The 26,495-nt window shown below is 42.0% G+C and overlaps 1 protein-coding gene across 1 annotated transcript in view; it reads right to left on the bottom strand.

Moving 5' to 3' along the window:
• Nucleotides 1–1,737: 1,737 nt before the first annotated feature.
• The window catches only part of LOC306779965 (calcium-binding protein 8-like), a gene marked incomplete at both ends in the record, with an annotated part of 62,293 nt that continues 37,535 nt past the window's right edge, over nucleotides 1,738–26,495 (bottom strand). The window contains 2 exons of the mRNA XM_079272100.1: nucleotides 1,738–1,865; nucleotides 7,758–7,914. Coding sequence (XP_079128226.1) covers nucleotides 1,738–1,865; nucleotides 7,758–7,914 — 285 coding nt within the window. The remainder of the gene's footprint in view (nucleotides 1,866–7,757; nucleotides 7,915–26,495) is intronic.

The raw sequence follows: 26,495 nt of genomic DNA, 5'->3' as shown, positions 1-26,495 counted from the left end.
AGCAGAGAGCACCGACAGTCATGCGCACACAGAGATACTGTGCCTTCGGCGGGACACTTGAGACACTTCCGACGTGTGGTTACGGTATTTACAAAAGACAGACTTCATCGCATGCACTTGATAACATGGCTGTTTCTGACCCGCTCCCTGGCTGGGTTCACATGTTGAGATGAGAGTCAGTGCAGGAGTTCAGAGCCGACCTCAGCGGAAATCAAGGCGCGTCTTGAAATCCTTCAGTGCTGTGAGAAAGTTTGCAATCAGAATTGACATGGTTCAAAATTCTTGATCTGTAGTCTACTATCACACAACAGGAACAGTTTCAAAATTTAAATAAAGTTAATATGGTGACTGCTAACAATTCTTTTGGGCATTTCTGCTTGAAAAAACCTTATGCAGACGTCAAAAAGTGTAGGAAACTTGGAGGGAGTCAACTTTTCACAGCACTAAGTTACAATTCATTAACTTGTTTAGTTGGGATTTAAAGATGTAAGAAAAAAAAATCCACCCTAAAACACTTTGACACTGTTAATAAATGCTGAGTTGATTTCTCAGATGATGTGGCATAACATACATTTCCAGTGTCAATGAGATGTTTCCTCAGGAATAAAGTGTAAAAGCATCATTTAGCCACGGCACCAACATACGAAGAAGCTGCGAGACATACTGCAGCTAAAAGGTTCAATTCCGCTTTGACCAACTGGAGAACTTTTTGCTATTTCGCTCTTACCATCGTCATCGAATGTGATTGTCTCACACTTGTTCTCTGAGGATTGTCAAAAAGTAATTTGGGGAAAAGCAGGAAATCAACAACTAATGCAGAAGTAGACAGATGAAGTAGAATTAAATCACCTTGCAATAAAAACTTGAGTGCACTGAACACCACAGGTAGATGATATACAGTATAACAGTGTGAACAGTGAAAGGGTGGATTCTTTTGGACACACAAACATTTTCTTTGCACCTGAACAGTGTTCAGACTTTCAATACTTCGGTGTTCTTTCATGAACAATCCAAGGCCAAAACACAAGCCCAGAGTTCCCGTTTAGCATTTTGTGTTTGCTCGACTGCTTGGTGTGTAGAGCTGATGAACCGATGCCAGCACCTCATACCAGCCCACAGATGCAGTGGTTGAAAACAGAAAGTCAGAGAGCTTCAGCATCGTAGCACCACAGGCGCTACAGGAGCTGTGGCCTGACGGCGTACGCGGATCCTTCCGCTCGAGTCTCGGCGAGGTCTGTCGTCATGCTTCCAGGAACTATAATGAGGGGGCAATTGTTCCCTTTAAGTGCCCCTGCAGCCCTGGTGGCTTATCTGGTGGGTGACGGATCGGCAGTCAGATCTGGCCTGCTGGAAAAGCGAGCAGCTCTGAACTCCAGCACTCAATCTGAATTTTTTTTCCTTATGAAATTTCAAATTGAATTTTTTTTTATTGCATCAGGGAAACAGACACGACAGAGTTATTATGTGTAATGTCAGCCCTTGAGTGTCCCTGTCAGGGTAAAGGGGGAGGAGTCCTGCGTGACTCCTCGTGCTGGCTTCACGGTTTCGTCAGTCAGGTGGAGAGGTGCCACTCGTTCGGAAAAACTGAGAATAGTCTTGAAAATGGATTTTGTCATGGGTTATTTTAGCGTAATTCCTTGTAGTTCTTTTCCTATCAACAGGGATATGACCTCGCCCACTGGCATGCACATGCAGGCTGGCTCAAATCCCCCCCCCCCCCGCTCACAGTGGGCGCAGCTACTCCATTCCGTTCCTCAGCATCTGATTGGCCGCGATGAGCATGACGCTGATGATGAACGCCATGGCGAAGGCGCAGATGAGGCTTTTCCTCACGCACGTCTGACGGTTCTTCTTCGAAGGGTGAACTGAAAGAGAAACAAGGAGGAGACAAACGGAAGGCGCCAGTTTAAAAGATGCAGACACCTCTGTCTCTGACATCAAGCTGTCATGATCTGCACCCTGAGAAAGAGTAGAAAAGACAGAGGGTACACATTTGGTGTGGGTTATTTACACTGTGTTTACTCCTTCATAAATTCTTAAGATTTATTAATGGCAGAGAAAGTATAAGTCAGCAGTAAAAAAAGTTAGAGGAGCCCAAATCTCTAAAACTGACAAGACAAGTTGCCAAACCTTTGCACAGCAAACATGTAATTCATGAACTCAGGTTACTTTCTAATTGAGCCGTGCACCACAAAGACATACGGCAAAGTAGAAATGTTCCACTGTGGCTGTGACCAAAGGAAATAAACTTGAGTTGTGAGCTCACACGAGAGTTGCCGGGCAGAATTAACAGCTCCGCTCGAACCACCATCTGAATGAGCAGCGGGTTACTGGGAAGTGATCCGCGGAGAGGGACACTGAGGTGAGCGTCAGTTCACAGGACCAGACTGATTTTACAGCACAACCCCTGGCTAGTTTGGAAGCTTTACAGTGTACTGCAGAATGGGAATGTTTGAACCATGAATTACATAACACATTAGAACGGACAGTAAATCCAGTCCTACTCGGCCTGTGAATGCAGTTGTATAATGTCTACTGCATCTCTAGTGGGAGCTTCAGAAAGTCTGATAAAATAAATCTCTGCTCGTACATAGGACTCAAAATTCTAAACACTATCATGCAACTAAATAGCAATTGAATTGCTATTATGCTACGATAGAATGCAGTTGTAGCTCATTTGCTGTGCAAGAAAAGCATAGCGAAACAAAAACAGTGGCGCATTACTGTGCAGTTTTTGAACTTGCATCAGAAAGAATGTAAACAGCAGCAGCTAAACAATTGTCTGGTCACTATGGACGACATCTCAACATTATATATTCAACGTCAGGGAAACAGGGGGCAGGTTTAACGATAGCCTCTAGTTGCATTATGGAAAATGTAGGATCAAGCACATTTGGAGCTTGACCCATTTTAGGGACTCGGGGTGACCCCGAATAGTCGGCTATTGGACGATTCGGTCTAAAGAGCCCGATTTGACTGCCAACACAGTCGAATCGTCGCAGTGACGGGAAGTGTGGTCGTGGATCCAAATGTCATTCATAAATGACAACATAGCTATTTCAAAATCAAAGAATAGGCCGACATTTATCAATTAAGAACACTCGCGCAAGAACATAGCACTATCAAAGACCTAGATATCTTTTGAATTTATAAACAGTTCCCTAATTTCAGCTGGGGAGGTGCATATAACAGCTGTTTGCGGCTTGTCTCTCTCTTCTGTTGACTGTCCCTTAGCCTCCCCTTCGTTTAGATACACAAAGGTTAAACAGAGGGGGATTAGTGAGCAAGAAAAACAAGATTCTGCTCTGTAAATTCATAGTAAGGGGACACTTTTTAGTTTTTTTAATTGTCCCCATAGATAATAGAAGTGCATTGCTAAATTGCTGGAGTACCCTCTTAATTTTATCAACATGAAAAAAAAGATTAGTAATCTTCGTCAGATGTTGACAAACTGTTATTTTATTAAAACTAGAATTGCAGTTAACAATAACATCCTACCTTCATGACGGTTTTGAGGTTCGATTTTTGTTTAAACTGTGCGGATTAACTGTGGCATTGCATTCAGTTATATTATTTAAAGTCTCACGCTTCAGCAAAATCCACCTCAAAACTATCAATTGTTTGTCTCCATAACTCCCCCCTTAAAAGAAGGAATAATGGGGGTGCAAGTAAATGACAGCATGTTGAGGACATTAGATAAAGAACCCAAGCTGACACATTGACACAACAGCCGTCCAGGTTCTCTCTATGCGATCACTTTCAGGTTCAATCAACCTCTGGCACCGACCGATAAGTCAGCAGCTCTGCCTGAAATGATTGTACCAGGGCCGCGGTAAGGAGTGGAGCTGGGCCAATGACCAACAGCTATGTACATGGTTCTCACTTGCTCTATTTATAACTCTCAAATCAAGAAGCGGTGAGGTCATCAAAAGTGCTTCTTGACTGCTGTTCCAAAGGAAATGAAATGTGGAAAGTGGGACGGAGATTGCTCCATCTTTCTTGGCTTGGGCGTTGAGGCCGTGTGTCAATAGTTGCCATTCTCCAATTGAAAATAAATACTATTCCAGACTCTCACATCATATCAAACACGACGTGATGAAATCTTTAGCCAAATGGATGATCTAACAAGGAGATTTCAGCCAAGAAAGGTTATGTAACTCAACACTGGATGACCATTGTGTCTTGGTTGGCATGCGTACACAAGCAGTATTGGGTATGTTTTTAACCTGAATTTAATAAGGGTGGTTTCGCTAAGAACAAACGTCTTTTTTTAAGCTCACAGTTACTCACATTCACACTTTGAAGCTGGTTAGTACAACTACAGTCTCATCTATTGGCCACTGGCTCCACAGATTGGTCAGTTTCACCCTACCTACGGGTCTGGGAATTGAACCTGGGATCTCTCAGTCACAAGTCGCTTTCCTAATTTCGCGGCCACATCTGCTGTGACACAACACAAGCATCTACCCATAATACTGACTGTTATTGAGTGCTACAATCATATTTTCTTAAACCAAGCTAAACCATCTGGGATGAGATTATGCAACTGACTTATAAATCAAACTTTTCAATAATGTACCAGAAGGTTTGTATCATTTTCTTGATACTTAAGCAGCTAGTTACATTTTTAAGTAGACCCATAGTTGTATCAGTCAGGGTGAGTTGAACAGGGTGTCAATGGAAGGAGCATGTGTTCAGCTGCAAGCTGGACTGTGGAGATGGGAGGAGAGTTGTGGTCTAGACATTAGTTCTCAGTCCAGTCGCCTGAACCTGCTGTCAGCCTCATAAAACACTTCCTCAGCCGCCCAAAATAACTACACCCCAGCCAAATATCCACCAAGGATTTTCTTCAGTGGACACTGTGGTCATGAAGGTAATGAGCTGTACGCTGGTTTCCAAGCTGCTGACTTATGGCTGTCTACATACCATCGTGCTTCAAAGTCAGTTGACCTGGAGGTGAATAATTCTAGTGTTACTTTATACATAAACAGTGTACAGGTTACAGGTCAACTAACTTCAATGTGTTGGTATAGAGATTGATTAAAAAACAGTGCTATACAAGTAATATGTTTCGTGTGGACCCTTAGAAGAGTAGCTGGTCAGGCTGGGGACTGAGGTTTGGGACCTGGGGTTTCACAAATGATTGCAAGATTCTAGGATCCTTGGTTTAAGAGATATTTCGTTCATTCTACAGTTGAAACTATAAATGTTAAAGGTGCCATACCATATTCTAAATACGCAGTCTGAACAATTCCTCATTTGTCCAACAGCACATTAACCCAGAAAAACAAACCCCTTTTGTTCTGGAAATACAAATTCTGCATTCAACAAACTGAAGGACATGGCTAATTATTGTGCAAAATTATATCATCAGACCTTTCAGCTCGCAATGTTACTTTCCCTACCATAGCCAAGGCTTAAGCCGCCCTACTCTGCCTCCAGGTGGCTTTACATGATATTCTTAAACCTAACTAATCTCACTCCTCATGCCTAAACCTAACCAGTCCAACCAATGAAGGCAACAAGTAACGAGAGGCAGAGTGGTGGGTCATGCCTTCAACGGCAGGAAATAAAAATGCGAAGGTCCAATGACGTCATTCTGCATAATAATTAGCCATGCGCTTCTGTTTGTTGCATGGAGAGTTTGTGTTTTAGGAGCATTGGGCATTTGGAAACAATGGGCATTGTTTTCAAGATACAGGTCTGTCGGTCGAATGGGCACATCCCAATGTTAAATACATCACCTCATGTGCTCGAGAAGATTTTGCTGCACTCAGAACAGCAACAGCAAATGATATACGTATGTACATGAAAAAGTTGTTAAAATCATGCAGGTGCACATCAACAACATGCACAATAAGAACATATTGCTAAGACGGGGGCTATCAAACCTATGCACCTGGTGAGATATTCATGGATCAAAGTTGATTTCCACACTTGCGTCTGGCTGCCAGGCGCTCGCTCCCTGGACAGCTGGCGCTCCGGCAGGTTTCTCTGCTCTTTACACTTTTGGTGCAATTCGTTCAGCAACCAATCATTGCTTGGTGAACTTCTATGGATCAATGATCGGATCCTGTATTCTGTTGTTTTTCAGCCGCACAACATATTGATTCCAGGGTGAGTTGAAGCCAGAGGGGAAATCAAGTGCCTCATATGCTGCCTCATATCGCAGTAAGCTGAAGCAAGAAGCAGAGTAGAATGATGAATCACGCTCTGTATGAATCTCACTATGACAAAATGTATTGATTTCTGCGTGACTGAGCACATGTTGGTGTCCCCGTGTGTGGGGCAGGTGGTACTCGTGGACCTTGAGGCTAACAGATGTGATTGCTCCGTATCATCCTGCAGTGGTTCCTCTTCATCATCATAAACCCAGTAACATCATGTTGTCATCACTCCACACCAGTTTTTAAGACCCTGATAAAGTGCCGGAGCAATCCGTGTCCATTGACATTGACACTAGTGTCGGGCAAAGTTTATCCCCCCCCCCCCCCCCCCCCCTTCGAAACAATATTGACTAGAAAGAACATCTCAGTGCTATGGAATGTCACACTCACAGTATTATTAATTCTGCAAACACAAGGACTGAATAACAAAGTAGTGACGGACCCTGCACGACCATGCTGCCTTCGGGACGTGTGGGAACGGGGGACAGTTATGACTCAGCCTTTCCTACATCTAAAATTCATGTGTCTGGATGAAATGGACGGCAGTGCAGTTCATAGGCTGCCTCTCAGAGCACCATGTCATCAGTCAGAGTACGTACGCAATAACTAATGTCACATACGACAGCTGAACATTTTTTGTCAGTGTGACATTTCTTACATTTCTGCAGCATTAGTCAGCTCGGAAAATAAGAAAAAGACGGGCAGATGACAGAAACAAACAAAGGGAGAGTGCACAGAGGGACGTGTTGAGGGGGCAGTGAGAGTTCATGAATTAAAGTAACATGCTTTATTTTAACGCATCTGTTAACAGCAACACGGCATCTGCTCAGCTCCAGCCAAACGGATGCTTCTTAACATAGTGCCGTGCACAGATGTTGTTAATACGGAACTGGACAGCATACTGGGCACTGTGGCACTAGGCCGTCTAGAAGTCACTGTTCTATTTAACTGTTATTGCTTAATGTAAATTCAAGTGCTTTTCAGTCTCTTCTCATTTCGATGAATTTTCGTTCTGTCAAGACCTTAAAAGCTCAAAAGACTCAGAGGGCTGACTCACTGAATCTGAATTCAAACAAGGCATGTGAAAACAAAAACACTGTATTGTAAATAAAATTGTATTAAAATAGAATTAGTTTGAAAGAAATTACTACATTTCCCATTTTTACAGTGAGCGAGAGAAAAAGTCCTGGAATACCCCCCCCCCCCCCCTGCTGCTCTGAGCCATGAATCTTGGAGAGCTAGTTTTTTGCAGAGCGAGGTCATGCATATTTCATCCGCGTCACTTCTGAACCGGTGACCAACTGACAGCAGTCACCCCCAAACGCCCGAATCAATAAACCAGCAGATGTGCTGTGACGCCGTAGATCTTGATGAGAAAGCCGTCTCTCCCTGACAGCATGGATTACTTTCTCTCCTTCCTGCCTGCCACACACACACACACACACACACACACACACACACACACACACACACACACACACACACACACACACACACACACACACACACACACACACACACACACACACACACACACACACACACACACACTTGTCTGTGTGTAAAGTTAGCTCAGGGACTTTCGCTCACCTCCCTCAAACTCTGTCTGATAGTTCCCAGAGTTCTCCTTTAGGCTCTCTTCCTCGTTGATGATGATGTTCTCAATGTCCTTCATGGTCAGGTGGTCGCGGAAGGCGTAAAACAGGATGTGTTTCAGCTCCTCCAGGGTGATTCTCTGCATGTCGAACTGCAGGAAGAGACGGATGAGAGGAAATTTTAAAAATAAAAAAGAGAGAGAGACTGTTTTCCTTTCACTAAATAAATGGTGTGCTCCTGCAGTCAGGCAGGGTGGCATATCAACCGAAACAAATTTTTTCAACAAAATGTTATCAGAGTCGTCATATATACACACATACATGAAATGTAACTTCTGCATTTAAGCCACCCCTAGCTTATTGGGAGCAGTGGGCTGCTGAGAAGCACCCGGGGAGCAGTTAGGGGTTCAGTGTCTTGCTCAGGGACACTTGGGCACAGGACATGTAGCAGCCAAGGATCAGATCGCCGAACTTGCGGTTGCCGGACGACCCTCTCTACCCATTGAGCCTCGGCCGCGCACAAGTACTAACTCACGTATTCATGTCACTCGACTCTCCCTCAGTTTTAGGGACGAGTGTGCAAGCTTCAGTAAAACAACACAAAGAATATAACCTCCATTACACGGCCACTTGACGCTGTGCGCACAAAGATCTTACATTCAGTTTTTGCTGCCAATACAATAAACAACGTGCAATGTAAGAATGGGAAAAAGCTCAAATACATAAATCATGATGCGTGTTGTAATTCTTTCACAATGCACATCCTCACAGACGTCGCTCTAATGCGTTCACTTTAATCAGAGTGTCGCACTAAGTTGATGCGTTGATTAAACTGAATGCATTGGAGTTATAGCCAGAACTGGATTGATTTGTTGTTCAGTTTGAGCATTTACACAATTCAGTCCAAAAGACACGCACGCACGCACACACACACGCACCACGCGCACACACACACACACACCTTGTACACAGTGGTTTTAAGGTCTTACCGAGAGCAATTGCAAAGTTTTCAGAAGTTCAGAGAAAACCTCTTGACACAGAAAGACCTTTTTTGTCCTTTGATCGCATGCTCGAAAGCAGCACTTCGCTTCACACTCGACAGCATTAACAAGTGATATTATTTTCTATGTATAAGGTGCTTGAAAGAAGCAATACAATTGGGCCAAAAGGGTTAGAGAGCGAATGTGACTGAGAATAAGTTCAATATCATCACAATGTCCAGAAGCAGTCGAAAGGACTGAATTCCTCTTAATCACTCCAAATGTTGGCAAACGTACCCTCTCATATTTACTGACTCAATAAACACAACTCATTTTACCAGGCTATTGCTCAATGCTCTTTGCTGTAAACACCAGATACTGCAGTAGTTGACACTGTCATTGTGTCATGATGATTTAAAGTGACACAACAGAATTAGCAAATCTCTCTCCCTTATCTAAAGATGTAGGTGTGGCAGCAAGCTTTTTGACAGGTTTTAGTAAGACGGATATACAAAACAAGAACAACAAACAAGAAGACAAGAAGACATCGCCAGAGGTGACGTCACACAATGGAGGACGGGGAAGTCTCCGACTCCTGATTGGTCTGAAATTCAGATTGAAATGCATGTTCCGGCTCTGTGAGACAAGCTGGTGATTATATTGATGGAATTGCCTCAAGTTCTTTTCTACAGGTGAAAGAGAAGAAAACGCTATAAATTCCTCATGGTAAAAAAAACATTCACTTTTCAAACCCCAGAGTGCGTATGTAGCACTCAGCAATATTACACTGAATGATGCTCACCCGAGAACAGAGAAGGATAACTTTCACTGGACGTCCTGGCAAACCCACTGGGTACATAATTACATTAATATCTGCATAAATCACAGTGGACATGAATCACATTTCCCATCGATACCCTTTGTTATCTCTCCAACTCAGAGGGAGCTCATGAACACACACAAACCAATCACATCGGCCGTCATGGAGATCAATTATCAAAGCTAATTAAAAGTTGGGGTTCAATGTTTCATCTTTGGTTTGCCGGATCATTAATCAAAGGAAAGTAAGTAAATGTTGGCAAAACAAAGGTAAAATAAAAGGTACATAGTAATAGAATCATCAATCAATACATATACTTCAGTGGAATGTAAATTAAGAGCACAAGAAACTGTCCATATGTCAGCTGCACGGTCAACGTGCATGCAGATTAAATGTGTGTTGCATTTAAATAAACACATCAATCATAACTCAATGTTCAAGTAATATTACTGCAACTGCTGGTACTACTAGAGGTGAGAGGCTACATTTCATTGTATGTATTGTATGATGCCAATGAGCCGCAGCACACTTTTTAGATGACATTTGAGCCTCATTCACCAATATCTCCCTAAATTTGTTTTTGAATTTGTTCGTGCAAAAGTTCTCAACAAAAGGCTACGTCAGATCCATATGAAAGCCTTTTCTGACAGATATTTCCTTCGGTTCAGGCAACAAACCGAAGTATACTCAGTTCATTTTTGGAAAAGATCAGGATTTGGGTTCAAATGAACCCTTTCTGGCAGAAAGCCCTGGAGACAAACGTCTCACAGGTGCGTTGTCAGTTGATCCTAATTAGGAGGTGAACACCGTGAACACCATGCCAAACACCATAAAAGGGCATCAGACTGCACCGTCAAGAATACACAAACAGTAGAAAGACGGTGGCTCAAAATGCAAAATAATACTTTGACGGGCTGTCATATTTACTTGCATTTGTAGTGGATATAAAACAACAGACAAAAAAAGATGCATGGGCTGTAGCGGCGCCGGATTTATTTCAGAAGTGTGTGTTTTGTGGGGTGACAACTTCTACAACCTCTAATTTCTTCTCTACTGATCGCCAACATCTGATCTGAGTGCATCCACCTTCACTCTCTTTGTCACTCAACCGCCCACTCACTACGCACACATTACACGATACTGTAACAACGACGTAATATGCAACATGTGGACCGCACTTTAAACCCGGCATGGGCCATATTCACCAGGCCCACTGAGAGCATCAGAGCTCGCACGCGGCGTTTTACAAGTTGTTTTGTTCATCTCCTCTCGTTGGTAATGAGGGTCAGGGTCCTTGATGCTATTACTCATTCAGCGTTGAAGTGTCAGTAAGTGTTGGTAGTGTTTATTTATTTTAAAAGACCACAATGCTAATCCAATTCTAGAAACATGCAACTCACATGTTCTGTGTGCGTATTATTGTCCATTTATATCTGTCCCATCTTGTGCAACAGCATAAAACAGATGTTTTGTCTTGTCTCAGAAACAGACGAGTTGTCCCAGAGCTGTTTATTTCTCCTCTTGGCGAACGCAAACAGAATAAAAACGCTAACTAATCCTTATTAAAGAGATCCACCCTGGGAGATCCTGCAGCATGCTGCTTAAAGTCACGGCCAGCTGTTGTGTCACTACTCCCCAAGCGAGAGGGGTTGTCGGCCTCATTGTGTTTATTCGACCTCCGCGCAAACCTCGCTGCTCCTAACGACGCCATCGCCGGTGGACATCGAGGGACTGGCCGAGCTTCATTTGCCGGGGACGCGAGGGACGAGCCGGAGGACAGATTCATTCACCGCGCTCTCCGGTGGCAGATAAGATTTCCCCTTTCCACATCACATCGACCTGCTCAGACTACATTCACATTTGAGCGTGGAGTGACCTTTACGGGAGAGTGTGGTGAAAGAAAGGAGAGTGGAAAAGAAGGATGCCTGTGGACCTGAAGTGATTTCGACAAAAAAAAACAGATCTTTAGCTGGACACCCGGTGTTGCGTGACCTTCACTTTTATACTGAACCCCATGCACAGACAGGAAACCTTCTGTCGTCTTCTTTGTCCCACAACCTTCACAGAAGTTCAGTCTGAAGTGTTAAGACCACCTGCAGTGGTTAGAACTCGCATGAAGCCTCGTAGTGAAGTGACCGAATCACAGAGAGTGATGTAAGGGGTGATGGAGATTTACTGATTAATCTCTCTGTATTCAAAAAAGAGATTTCACATCAACAAGATGTAGAAGACTCCAACTCTAATCTGTGATATCTGAGGAGCCACTGGTCGGATTTTGATGAAACTGAATGTAATACGTATTTTTCTTTGTTCTCATTGACAGGAGAAAAAAATCGGTGTCAAAGTGACAGCAAATTTCTCCAAAATGATCTGGGAGACATGCCATCACAGATGCATAATTCATATTTTTAGCAGTCCAAGTTTGGTGACAGTTGGCAGGAATGATGGTTGGCTCACTTCAGGCCGGAAACATTTGACTATTATGACTTCACATCATTGTTTTTTTGTAAAAACGACACTATAATAACATTGCATTGAGATAACTTTACAGCTTATTAACAGAACGCAGCACAATCGCTTACAATCAGAACACAGCAAAATACAGTCGGAAGAAAAGACGAATTACAGGCAGAGGGCAAGGTCTCTATAGACAGTGGGTCACAAGTAATGGTTGATAGGGATTATTGTTTTAAGAAAATGTATGAAATACAAAGGTATTACCATACGAAACATACAATTAACATGCTCTTCTCAAAGCCACTCTAACTCCAGTCAGACAACAGTCATTTTACCTCGCTGACAATTGAAGCATTCAAACCCCAAAGAAACAAAATAAAACTCGAAAAAACTCTTTTGTTAGTCTGTTCACTGTTCTAATAATCACCAACTCTGGTTTGAGAGTTTGAAAGGGAGACTGAACAAGTAACAGATATGTAAATAGTATCCACCACAACAAATTCATTGTCAACTAACCCTGTATTCCCTGCAGCCGCACGTATCAGAAGAAAATGAACATTGCCTATATTTAGTGTTTTTTAAATATCCTGCATCTACACATTCGTTTTGGTGGAAAAAGGGTATAAGAATACAAATGCTCGCTGTCAGATGGACTGTTTTCATTCTATCGTCTGCGTTTCATATTGTCTTCTCAAACGGTGCTCTTATCTTACACTGCAGCACGTACCTTTTCATGCTCTATGACTGGAGACTATGGGAGCCTGTGATGCAAGACAAATCTCCATGGGAACAGATGAGAAGTACCATCTTAAAAACATTATCAATTTAAACAATCTCTTCACCTCAGTATCAGTAAAAATTAAATGAAAAGCCTAATCACCATGAGAATAATCAAGCTCAATCTAAGGAGAAGCATTGCGGTTGATTTTCTCACCCGGGCAGAACACTGTCCTTGGATTAAACCTTGAACTTTTTTCGATTTTGCTCAATCAATTCACACCGCACAGTGATTAGGGGTTGACGATGAGGACGGGTAGTCACTGTAAAGAGAAAGCTCTGCACTTCTCCACACTTGTGAATGAGGCGTGTTCAGCTCCTCACACATTCAAGCGGTGAGAAGGTGCCAAGAGCCAGCATCCATCCATCTGCTCAGCCCGCTGCATTACAGCCAAATTACAGCTCCAGATAAATCTCTGCACACACTGCCGAATCCAATTATATGCATTTGCTAATCGGGCTGGCAAGTATTTTGTTTTTAAAGTGGGAGAAATATGAATGCATTTGAAACATGCTGCAGCTGGGGACGAGCTTGTGCTAGAAAGTCACTGGATTTGAATGCAGAACAATACGGTTTAGCTACAGACATCTCAACAAGTCCCTCATACTCTCTTTGTTGAATATGCCATCTCTTTAAATCTGCCACTAAAGGATCTAAAGTTAATTTTGGAAAAGTGAGAAGTGGTGTTTGGCAGGGATCTAATTGCAGTTCAGTATCCATCAGTTCTTTTTTTAAATTTTTTATTTTTTTTTAAAACCGAGAATATAATCTCTAGATTAGATTTCAGTGTGTGTTTGAATGGAAAGAGGATACAGCTCTGAAGCAGACGAGAGGATTTCATACAAGCTTGACAGCCAAAGGGAAACTAAGCGACAAGTGTATTACAGAAATCGAATACTTTCACGGGGTAAACAAAGGTTTGTAAATCAAGCAACAACACCAACCTACGAACTTACACCGACACCTGGCGAGAAATCTGAAGCTGTGAGAAAAGCGTTGAATCCTGTGACATCAGTCGGTCCTCTACGGACACATGAAGTCTCAAGGCTGCACAGGGCTGCTGGAAGGACTGTGTGAGGCTTTTCATGACCGCAAATATAACATCAAAACAATCTGGACTTCTGAACCGATGTTGAAGACAATGTGGGTACGTAATGGCGGACTACACTCGGGTCTTTTGGTCTTTGGTATGATATCAAAGGAGCTGGGTATCAAAGGCAATTATTCACCAACAATTAGGCAGCAAGCAAAGCTTCTTAAAGAGCCTCCCACACTGAACCAGCGGATATATATTGTAAATAGCATAGTATGGAATATATGACATTCAGTTTAAGATTACAGAAGGAAAAAGGAGAGGAGTACGAGACTAAATGGGATAGACTAGATACCTGACTAATGACGTGTCTGACAATAGTAAATACGACAGTCTGGCTCTGTTTCTCTTCTCTCTTCCTCATACCCCAAGAACCACTCATCTGATCTACTTCACACTTGGTGGGTGTTTTTGCTGGGGACCACATGGGGTGCTTTGTTGAATTCAGTGCGATTTGGACACCTTCAATGTGAATAAACTTCAAAAAATAAGCAAACAGCCTCCGTGTAGCAGCGAGGGTGTAGGAGCTTGCAGGGCTCTGCGGAGTCAGCACACTGAGCACAGATAGTGAAGAGATAGAACTGCTGCTGTGTAAAGGGAATACTGCTGTTAAAAAGAACCTGATGTGTTTTAAGAGTTTGCAAACCAAATGTTATTGCACTTTTGTTCATATAGCAGTAAATTTTAAATGATAATCGTCGCCCAGCACTAATTGTAATATTATATATTATTTGTCATCCAGGACTCTTACAGCTGTGAATTTAACATTTCCTTTAGATTTTGTACAGACCTTTGCTTGCATCACCATCCAGTCAGGAGCGAGGAAAAGAAAACCCCTGTTAAATCTCCCAACAAATATTTGTCCATGAACTTGAATGGGAGGTTCCCATCATCACACACAGCGAAGTTTAACGAGCGGAGGTTCTGACAGCTATAAGCCGGTAAGCAAGGACCCCATCAGCTGCTGTAAAAAGATGTAAAGTCATGACTCGTCATTACTTGGTTCGTTCCAACAATCTCCGAGCTGTCACTTTTTCAGGACATCCTTCTCGCAAACCTTTCCACTGCCTACAGCTGGTACTATTTATTGTCGGCACATTTATTATTTACGAAGAAGCCTCTTGCATTATTTCACAGCATCTCAATCCGCTCCAGAGTTTTCCCATGACGATACTTCTCAGTCACAAGAATATACATCTCCGACTCTTAGATACACGTCTTAGCTTTTTGCTCGGTCTTAAAGTCTGTGTGTTTGAAAACTGTGTAGTCTGTTGTCTACAAAGTGTACAAATGTGTTCCTCTTCATCTGTGATGTCCTGTTGCTCATAGACCTGAACTTCATTCGATCGTTCATATCTATCCGCATCGACGTCACCAAAACAAATTCCAGCACATTTATTGTTCAACACCTGTATTAACCTGAATATGAATAATCTAACATTGAAATTAACGACAACCTATCAACAATTACATGACTGCACATCATACACTGTAACTGTGTACTGTATTACTACAGACTTTTCATAGTACATGCCATAAGTAACGAAGCCAGACCAAGTGTCGTATAGTCATCACGTCCTCCCCTATCCTTATGTCGAACATGCACACCGTCTTCCCTTATGTGATAGTCAGCATCTTTATCGATCTCTGCCTATCCAACCACCGAAAGGGTCCGAGCCTTCGGGAGAAATGTATGTCTCAATTACCACTGCGTCAACCAGCCGTCATATGAGCCAAAGATTAATCGAGACAAAGGAAAACATAACAAGGGCCACAACGGTTACAACAGGGAGACAATTGAATGGAGGCTCACATCTCGAACAAGTCACTGGTGTGCTGGAAGTGACAGAAACATCGGCCACATGGGGCATTGATGGGAAATGTCTTGTACTTTGATTCTTATGGACAAAACCGTTACACATTCAGGCCCCGCGGAAAAGCAGACAGACCTCTCTGTTGAGCTCTCAAACATCTGCGCTCCACTGTGAACACTTTAATGGAGTTAATGCCCTGTGACCGACAAATGGTAAACAAAAACAATAACTTGCAGTCACAGGCAACTTCATCTTAAGTCATTTTGTGGCTTCCTCAGGCACAGGCAGACAACTTGAGTATTGCAGTCAGGGAATCCTTCAAGGGAATTTGAATCTCAGCTCAGATTCACTCCCTTTGCATTTGCTGCAAGCGCTGTGACACAATGCCGTTTGCATCAGCAAATCAAAGAAGAACAACTTTTAGATGATTTAACTAGGAGGCAATTTGAGGAGAGCGAGGCATGACGGGGAACTGCCAAAAGCCAATAAGAAGGCTATCAATAGCCAATTACAGGAAGTATGCTTAATCAAGGAGAAATTACTCCCATTAACCCCTGCAGTGAAGCAGGCTAGAGGAGCTGCCTGAGGTTCACGGCCCTCATTAGCAGGATCTATATGCCTGTCTCATGTAATTTATTGCTTTTGCTGAAGAAGAACGAAGAACAGATGAGAGAGAAGGCAAAAGAGATGGTGAATAGTAAAATGAGTTTGACGACCGCAAGGGACACACAGAGGACTGAAGAGGTGGAGTTGGCTGGGTCCTGTTGACAAAAGCTGATGTTACCCTTTGGGTTTAATTAAACTGCGTGCTGAATACTTTTCAGGTTGGAGTCGAGCTGCTTAGAATTCATTTTCACTCTCATTTTCCCCTCTGATACAACATACTTCTCATCTTAAACTGGTTGAAACTTTTGTGTTTTCAATTGGACCAAAACCTAATAAAAGCCTGGCCCAACCCAAGAGCCCCAGATCTGACTGGCTCACAGAACAGGATGCATTAAACATCAGTCTCTAAAAGTCAGTTTATTCACCTTTATCCTTCTTTCCTCTTAGAATTTTTAAGACATTGAAGTGAAGACCATTTTTTCCTTTCCTTTCCCAATAAAAGGTATAAAAAAACAACAGCAAACATAAGATACAAGGGAACGCAGAGAGAAACGTCGACCCACCTGCATATTACATATCTAAAAATCAAAATCATCTTCACAGAAATGTCACATTAGGTGTTCTGTTTTAATATGTGGAAGACTGCTTCACCGATGACTCAAAGCCTACACTTAAGAACCAGGGGAAAAGGTTAATGAATGCGGTATTATGAGCTGTAGAATAAACTGAACTCAAACTCATCTCAGAAAATGCTTACAAACTAAAACGTTGAATGACAAATGAGCAAAAAGCCTAAATCTTTTGAAGTGGTACATCAATATTACCTAAATGCCACCAGCATGTCTGCATATACTCCATAGGAAACAATACACTGGACCATCTTTGCTAAAATAGTTACAAATCCCTCTCTTGCCCCCACTTTGCACAATCAGTTCATATTTCCCTGCTTCTGCTGCCCGCATATGTCCAGCTGAAAGTGTGGACAGAAGAAGCTACAGCTGATCTACTGGATGGTTTTGAATGTACAGAATGGTACATGTTAAGGGATGCCGCCACACAGGAGAATGACATCAAAAAAGCTGCCTTTTGGTCAGGTGACAAGGAAGCATACAGTATCGCTCCCGCTTCCGCTCAGCCCTCACGCATCTTGGAAATAATCACTCCGACATCAGAATGTTGTTCGTCGATTTCAGCTCAGCATTCAACACAATCTCCCCCATTAAACTGATATAAACGTAGCACTCTGGGCTTGATTACTTCACTCTGCAACTGGTTATTAGACTTCCTCACAAACAGACCCCAGGCAGTTCGGATTGGCAGCAACACCTCTGCGAGTATAGTTTTAAACAACGGAGTCCCCCAGGGCTTTGTACTCAGCCCCCTCCTGTTCACGCTGTGCACCCAAGACTGCTACTCCCGACATTAAGAGAACTCTGTTGTGAAGTTTGCAGATGACACTACAGTCATGAACCGGATTACAAACAACGGTGAGCCTTCATATAGAGGGGAAATCAAGTAAATGGTTTAAAGTTTATGGGAATCATCACGAAAAAACTTCACGTGGTCATCACACGTTTAATGTATTTCTCAAGGAAACTTAGGGAACACTTTATAACAGCTTATGTTTTATTCTTGATTATAAGCTTATAAAGTACATTGTTTGCATCTTGCGATACATATTGATATGTTCTTGATCACTTTGTGTTTTGTCCATTTGCCTTTTCTGTTAAGATAACTGAGACTTTTGTGGGTTTTGAGGCACTGCTGGCATTTCAATGCAATTTATAAATGCTTTGTAAGGCATAGATAGTCCTCACTTTAGATGAGGTCACACAAAATACTTAACTGACGACTACTGAATTAATCATGAATTGCAGTATTAATATGAGTTTATAAAGCATATATTAACATAGTCCCTAACCATTAGTGCATATCTAAATCATATATATAAATGCATGAATAATGTACATCTAAATAAGTTCTTAATAATTTACTAACACTTTATAAATTATGTTATTAATCATCTACAACTCCTTAATAATTGGTTTGTAATATGTATAATACTTAATTTACAAATGGGGACTCTATCATTTATAAAGTATGAAAACACAACAATGAAACACATAATAGACGAGCTTATTAATCAAGAATAAAACATTTATAACTGTTATGAATTGCATACTGATGAGTGTTAATGTAGGAACAATGCTTTATAAATGATGAATTAAGTGTTTAATCATACTTAACTGAGGCTTCATAGTATGTAGTTATTATTAAAGTGTTACCAAAACTTAAAAAGGCAAAATTCCTGTGCCAAGTTCTTGTTAAGTTTTACAGAGGAGCAGTAGAAAGCATCCTGTGTGGAAACATTACAAACTGGCATTGGGATGTGCAGAGCTGGACAGGAGGGCTCTACGTCGGGTGATTAAAACCGTCCAGAACATCATTGATACCGATCTACTTTTCTTTCAGTGATAAGAGGTGCCTATAAAGAGACCAAAGGATATTTAAAGACAATACCCACCCCAGCCACAGCCTGTTCACCCTTCTGCCGTTTGGCAAGAGGAACAGAAATATCATTGGCCGTACCATCGGACTTTCAGAGCAGGCTGTGAGACTCCTTAATTCCTCCTCCACCCCCGACAGATAATATAGTTGTTTTTTCTCATGCAGCAAAATGAGACTATAAACTGCATTTTGTTACACAACCCTGTTGTACAATGACAATAAATAACCTTGTAACCTTGTAATGGTCACCATTCATCATTGCTGTCTGCATTCCTGATGAGACTTTGAAGTACAACTTGGAGAAAAAATAGGTTAAATCACATCTTAAGCGCTGTTAGCACGCCAAATTAGGCTGTGAAACGATGATCAATGAACACACAGGCCCAAGTCATGATCCATTAAGCTGACAAATGAGTTTCTACATCCATCTAAATAAGATTCCACACTGTGATTACTTTAGTAGATAAAAACGACGAAGATCCTCTCTCGGAAACCCAGCATGTTATCTCAAAAGCATACATTATCCGCCAGTGTCCGCCATTATCCAGTGTGTGTCTTGGTGTGTGTGTGTGTGTGTGTGTGTGTATGTGTGGGCACATCCAAGGATGTGTGTTTTAAGCGACAATGCAGTAATGTGTTGTTGACACTTCCCAGAGCTACGGCCTGCGTGAGAAAGAGCTGTAGCGAGGCGAATTACCGAGGTAGCCGAGCTGACTCACATGTAATTAAAGCTACATGGAACATAAGGAGGAGGGGGTCGGGACCAAAAATGTCACACACTGTACGCGGAAAAAATGTCTCCTCTAAATCATACAGAGAGGTTTCATAAGATGCAAAAGGGAGAGAATAAATGAGCTTTTACTTCTCAGGAGGCCTGAGGTGTGTGCTGCTGCTGCTGGCAGCAGAACTTCAAACAGCATCGTCCATATTTTCTTTCTCAGCACTGGGAGAAGGAAAGCTATCAGCCTGACTTAACGCAAAAGACTTCGCACTCTCACCACACACCGACTGCTTTTACAGTCACACTGGATTCTGGATAATAGCTCAAATGGTTAAGGTTTAAATCTGGCCAAGCCTCTTACTGTGCACTGCATATATTCTACGTCCTTTGTGTCTATTTATCCACAGGTACAGAGTTCCTCTGGCACCCGAAAGGGGAAAGTCTCCAGACAACCCTATAATAAGGTGATGTGTCCTGGAAAAAGAATCAGTGTGTCCAGAAGCAGGTGATATCATCAATTACACGTCATGTATGTTTGCATACAGTATAAACCACCTATACTGCCGTAAATTGATTGCAGCTGTGTATGTATACGTCAAAGCCAGTGATTGGTCAGTCAGCCAGAAAAGCAGCAACGTATGTTCTTAACAGTTTTCACATGCGTGTTATTTTGGTTTCAGGGAAAATCCGGCACCTTTATTTAAAAAAAAAGAAAGGGAATCCGGCACCGTTTATGTCGATGACCAATTGGTGCTGATGGTAAATGTAGCCGATTAAAACAATAAATTCCTCAGTGCGTGCTATATCTGACCCAGAAAAGCAGAGTTCTCCTGCTGCAAAATCTCTTGTCCGTCCTGCATCCAGCGCCCTCGTTTGACGTGACAGAGACGTAGCTGGCGGTAGGACAAACAACAGACCGCTTGGATTAGTCCCGGGGTAGCCAGGGGGGCCTCTAGATGCTGCTCAAAAACAAAACATCGTTCTCTTCGCTTGTAATGCAATCAGTGAAAAAAATGATGTGATGGACAAGGCTACATTTTATATATGTATGAGCCAGAGGCCGAAGAGAGGATGCGGAGAGAGGCTAAGGCAGGGATTTTATAGCCGGTGTAGCGTAGCTCATTTGGAGATAAGCAGAGCCAGTACTTTAGTGTGCAAAGGGCGTAGGGAGTGTGTGGAGGCAATGCTGAGTGAGCAGACAACAGAGAGCTTAAGTTTAGCGGTGAATATATCAAGTGAATGGGCAGTAACATTTTGTGGTTTGTGCACAAACAAATGCTGCAGCTTTCTCAAGACCAACAGAAGGTTCCTGTGTCTTGTCTACCTGCTGCTGGAGTGGAGTGACGAGGGGCGCATGTCAGAGACGCCGTTGGACAGAAGCTTGAGCACAATGCATCTCGGTACATAAGCACTGCCGGCACGGCTCCCCCAGCTAAAATAGATTAGCTTTCTGGGTAGCGCGCACTGAGTAACATATTGCTTGAATTGACTACATTCATCATCTACACTGATTGGATATAAATCTTTTTTTTTACTATTATTTAAAATATATGTACAAACTCACATGATATAACCATACAGCTTTAGCTCATCTTTCAGTGGCATGACAAGTGTGGGTGTTTTTGGTGAAGATGCTCCGAAGGGCAGCAACAACATCCCCACTCTTAGTCATTGCCCAGCAATCCCAATGCTGATCCGAGATCGGTTCTGGTACCTGCATTAGTCCCGCCTTGAGCAAAACCATCACAGGTTTGTGCTGAGCCGTGTATACGACCAAGCACTAAAGTGGTGTAGATGTGGTGAAATGGTTCAGTCTGCTCTCAAGGAAATTCATGACATCGCTGTGACATGGTGTTTCTTTTACTACTAAATTCATTTCTGTATTTCATTTTTTACCTGCTGCTAGAAATGCTTATCACAATGCAAAAAACTAAATGATGCTGAAACAAAAAACAAAATGTCAATGGAACCAGTAACTTAATTTAAATAGTCCATCCTCAACTAAATAAAAATGTCAATGAAGACATTTAAAACCACAGCATATACCGGTACACCGATTTAGACTGTGAAACTGATCTGGAGGTCATCATGAATACACCGTCTTGACTCACGGTGAGAGTGAAGACCTCAGAGGAGAGGACTCTGGCCTGGGATAAAAATGATGCCTTTTCTTCTGTCATAAACGCACTGTGACGCTTGGCGCAATAGAGACAAATAGACTCATTTTCACTTTGATAACCCTTCATAACTCACCAGCAAACCTCTGGGCCGAATTCTGAGGATGAACGCATTAGAGGCCCGGTGCTCAAAGGAGATCGGGTTGTTTGAAGGAGGGTGATTAGGTACATGGAAGGAAAGGGGGGGCGTGTGCATGCGTGGGTGGGTGTTGATTATCCGTCTGTAATGTCACGTCTCTGTGCCACCCTCATTGCTATTCAAGGCCATGCCTGGCAAAGGGAATATGATTTTTCTCGCTGCTCTGGCTTCCCAGCAGGCATGTGAATGCCCTTATACTGTGTTTACATCCTGCATGGCGGCCTAGAATCCTAGAGTCTAGACACCCAGCAGTAGTTTGTCAGAGAAGTACTGGCTCTTCTTATATTACTTGCGTGGAGTTGGACACTTGTCATTTGAGCTACAGCACGTAAACATTTTAGTTTGGTAAACTTTGATTATGCCTACAAAGGTGTGACCAATGAAAGGTGCGAAGAAAGATGATAACGGAAGACATTAAATTAGAAATATCATCCGTACCAAAGTAGGCTTATCGAAATACTATCGCATCTTTTATTCTGTCTTCTACGTCAGTGTAACCTTGCTGTGATACTAAGAGATGGAAATGATGTCTGAATGGCTGCAGGGAGTAAATAGATAATGTGGAGGTGAATGATGAAATCACACCAATCATGGGAGAGGTGTAAATCTGTCATCTCAGAAAGACGCAGCCAGCGGAGGACAAGAAGAGCCAGGAATCACACAAGGAGAAGCAGCTGATGTCAGGTCTAAACATGAAAGAGACTAACTATAAAGGCCTTGCATTGGCAAATCTTTGGCAGTATATTAATATTACAAATAAACACAATCATTATTAGGACACCCCTACATGTTTGAATTTAATTTAAGTATCATTATTTAATCAGATTATATATTTTTCTGGTGTACGCCATTTGCAAAATCTAATTCTATACCGCTTATTGTTGTTATTAGTATATGTCTTACTATGATTATTATATGAGTAGTAGTAGTAGTATATTACTTCCCTATTTATCTTACTTACGTCCTTATTTCTGTCTTTGTGCTGCTGCAACACCAATCAAGATCAATCAAGACTCATCTTATTTCAGCTCATCTTAATTTGAAGACAACATTTTGTGTAAATCTGGTTTAAAATGCCACTTTTGTCTAGAACTAGACTTCATTGTCAGTCAATCCTTTTTGGAAAAATACATACATACATTCACAAAAATAGAACATGAAATAGAAAACAAAACAAATAAATAGAAAATGATTGACAGCAAAGGTGGAAATTGTCTTATGCTCCTGAGACATACAAATTATCATATATAGGAAATGCAATATATTATAAATATTAATAAATGAAGAGTTTGACGGGCCTTTTGAAATGACATGCCATGTCCTGGACATTACCCTTTATATATTTCTGTGAATGAGGGCATTAAATGATATTGCATACTTGCTCTGTACCTAAAAACAGCCATGGCACAGACACAATGATGTACTCCCTTCTGTTAGCGATTCTCTGGAGGGGCCAACACAAATATTAGCCCTACTCTCATCTCTCGCTCTCGAAAAGATCATTGTGTCCCATGTATTATTCATCATAGATGGGTTTTGTTTCAAAGTCATTATGAATCCAAAATCATACCCGGGCATGAAGAACAGAAAAAAAGTAAGATTAATGGATCTCATTTCGGAAGAAAGTCTACATTCCGAAAGTGTGAAGGAGGCAGAGACTTCATATTCACTCAGCCATGTGTCTGAATGTCAGGAGAAAATATGTGGGAGGACGACTAACAGGCAGAGTCCAGCGCCCTGAGATTTGTGATGCGACTGACTGGCCTGCGCTAGCACACGGGCAGAACTCCTCCTCAACCCCTGCACCCAGACGGCCAAAGCCAAGGACAGCTAAGAAAAGTAAATCCTGCAAAACACCTCCACAACAACCAAGCCTACAACTTCAAAACCGATTTGCTCCATTGTCGCAGGATCCTAAATCTCCATCTGATGACCTGGATAAGCAGCTATCTCCTCAAAGCGGGGTAAGAACTGAGAGTCAATGTGAGAGTAAAAGGCCGCAGGCAAAGCTAGTGACTGGGCCTGAGACTCTGATTGTTGGTGACTATGCTGTAAAAGATGTCAGAAAACTGTGCAGCAAGAACACCAAAATACTCTGCTTTCCGAAAGATATGGTCTCTGACATGAGAGACAAAATCCTGGACATCGTGGCTGACTATCCCACAGCGAAAAACATCATCGTGCATACAGGAAGCTGTGATATTGTGAAACAACAGTCTGAAGTTCTGAAGCGAGACTTTATTGATCTGTTAAACATGTAAGAAATTTGAGCAAAAAACGGTGTTCAGTAGAAATAATAAAAGTGTTTAATAATTCATAATTAAGAATTCATAATTAGTCATAAACATAAGTGTATTGGGAATGCATAATTAAGATAAACATAAAGGGTTGTAAGATTAGTAGCTAATAAGACATGAAGCTTCTGCCAAGTTGCAGAAGCTTAGCTTATATACTGAAGGATTATAGAAGGGAGTAAGTCATAACTGACAGGATTTGAATGTGTTAGCTGCTCAGGGAGAGAGAGATGTGGAGATAGGCATTTACAGAAGTGTGTAGAGAAGTTAGCCAATAGAAATTGAGATAGATGGGAGGGGAGGAGTCGCGAACGAATATGTGGGTGGGGATAGAAAGTGTTTTTCTGCCTCCGATCTCCCACTTTCCCCACCCTTCCTAGACGAGGAGTCTTTACCTCCCTCCCCAGCTATTTCGGGTCCATACTTTGGATCACAATCCTCTCTCACACTCTCGCCATCGTCCCCCCACCTGGAGTTCACTGACAACATGAAAAAGCTGGTCATTGCTGGAACCAAACACACACCTCTTCACACTCCCCGACGGCAATACAACCGTCCGCTGTCTCCCCTACCTGATGGAGGAAATAATTGATATCTTCTGGGTCCAGGCTACAGGGCTAATGATACCAATGACTCTCCAGGAAAAGTCGGGGCCCTGTATGCAGCTAGCCGTTTCAATTCCTGTCCTGCAAGTTTATAGAAAAAGAAAGGTGAGGCTGCGAAGAAACAATAGTAAACATGCAAACTTATCAAACTTAGCATACATTCCTCATCAGCCTGTCCAAATAAATTGGGCAAAGAAAGCTTTAACCACATTAAACTGAGCTTTATTAAATGTCAGGTCTCTGTCAGGAAAAACATTTTTAATCAATGATTTTATTATTAGGCACAAACTGGACATTTTGTTTTTAACTGAAACTTGGTTAAATCAAGATAACAATGCAGCTGTTCTTATTGAATCAATACCTCACAACTTCAGTTTCATGAGTGAAACAAGAGCGCATAACAAAGGAGGTGGAGTTGCTGTTTTATTTAATGATTCTCTTCAATGCAAGCAGATGCCCTTTGGTCATTTTATTTCTTTTGAATATGTGGCTCTAAATTCCACTCAAGCTTTATTCCTAAACATTTAGAGACCGCCTAAATACTGTGCAACCTTCTTTGATGAGTTTACTGAACTGCTGTCTGTAATCTGTATTGATTTTGACTGTGTTGTTATTGTTGGTGACTTTAATATCCATGTTGATAATCCCCAGGACAGAGAGTCTATAGAACTATGTGGTGTCCTTGATAACTATGATCTGACTCAGCATGTGACAGGACCCACCCACAACAGGGGGCACACTCTGGACCTAATCATCACCAAAGGTGTAAACATTTCCAAGGTCGCTGTGGCTGATGTTGCACTCTCTGATCATTTCTGTGTTTTCTTTGAGAGTGCAATCTCCTTGCACACAAATGTCCAAACCAAGGTTGTGACAAAGCGTTACATCTCTGAAAACACCAGTGAACTATTTATTCAGAAGTTCTCCTCCACACCAGCCCTCTCTTGCCTCTCAGTCAATGAGCTTGTAGATGGCTTCAATTTTAAAGTTAAAAATATTATTGATGCCATTGCACCCACTAAAGTGAAGGTTGTCTCGGGTAAGCAAAGATCTCCTTGGAGAAATGCTACGCTGGTCAAAATAGAGAAACGAGAGTGTCGGAAAGCTGAGCGCAGGTCGCGAAAAACTAATCTCCAGGTTCACTGTGACATCTATAAAGAGAGACTTCGCAATTATAATTTGGAACTTAGAAATGCAAGGCAGTCATTCTTCTCTGACATCATAACCAAAAACAAGAACAATACACGTGCCTTATTTGCTACCGTCGACAGGCTAACAAACCCTCCAGTGTCGGTAGCTGCTGAGCTCCAATCCACCTGGGCATGCAATCAATTTGCCACCTTTTTTACTGACAAAATTCAGAAAATTAGACAAGCAGTCAGTGCCTCCACATCAACCACAGGATATGTGTTGTCCCGATCTAACATCCATTCAAATATCATGACACAATTTCATTCAATCAACCTTAGAAGCCTAGAAGACATCATACAACATCTGAAGTCATCCTCCTGCTGCTTGGATATTCTACCAACACACTTTTTCAAAGATATTTCAAACTGCATGACCACTGATCTTTTACAAATTGTAAACACATCCCTTCTCTCAGGTGTCTTCCCACAAGCTCTAAAAACTGCAGTTATTAAACCACTCCTAAAGAAAGCTAGTTTAGACTCCGCAACGAGGAAAAATTATAGGCAAATATCAAACCTCCCATTTTTAAGTAAAATAATTGAAAAAGCGG

Source organism: Melanostigma gelatinosum (assembly GCF_949748355.1).
Source record: "Melanostigma gelatinosum genome assembly, chromosome: 7".
Lineage (NCBI taxonomy): Eukaryota > Metazoa > Chordata > Actinopteri > Perciformes > Zoarcidae > Melanostigma > Melanostigma gelatinosum.
This window is presented reverse-complemented; position numbering and strand designations above follow the sequence as displayed.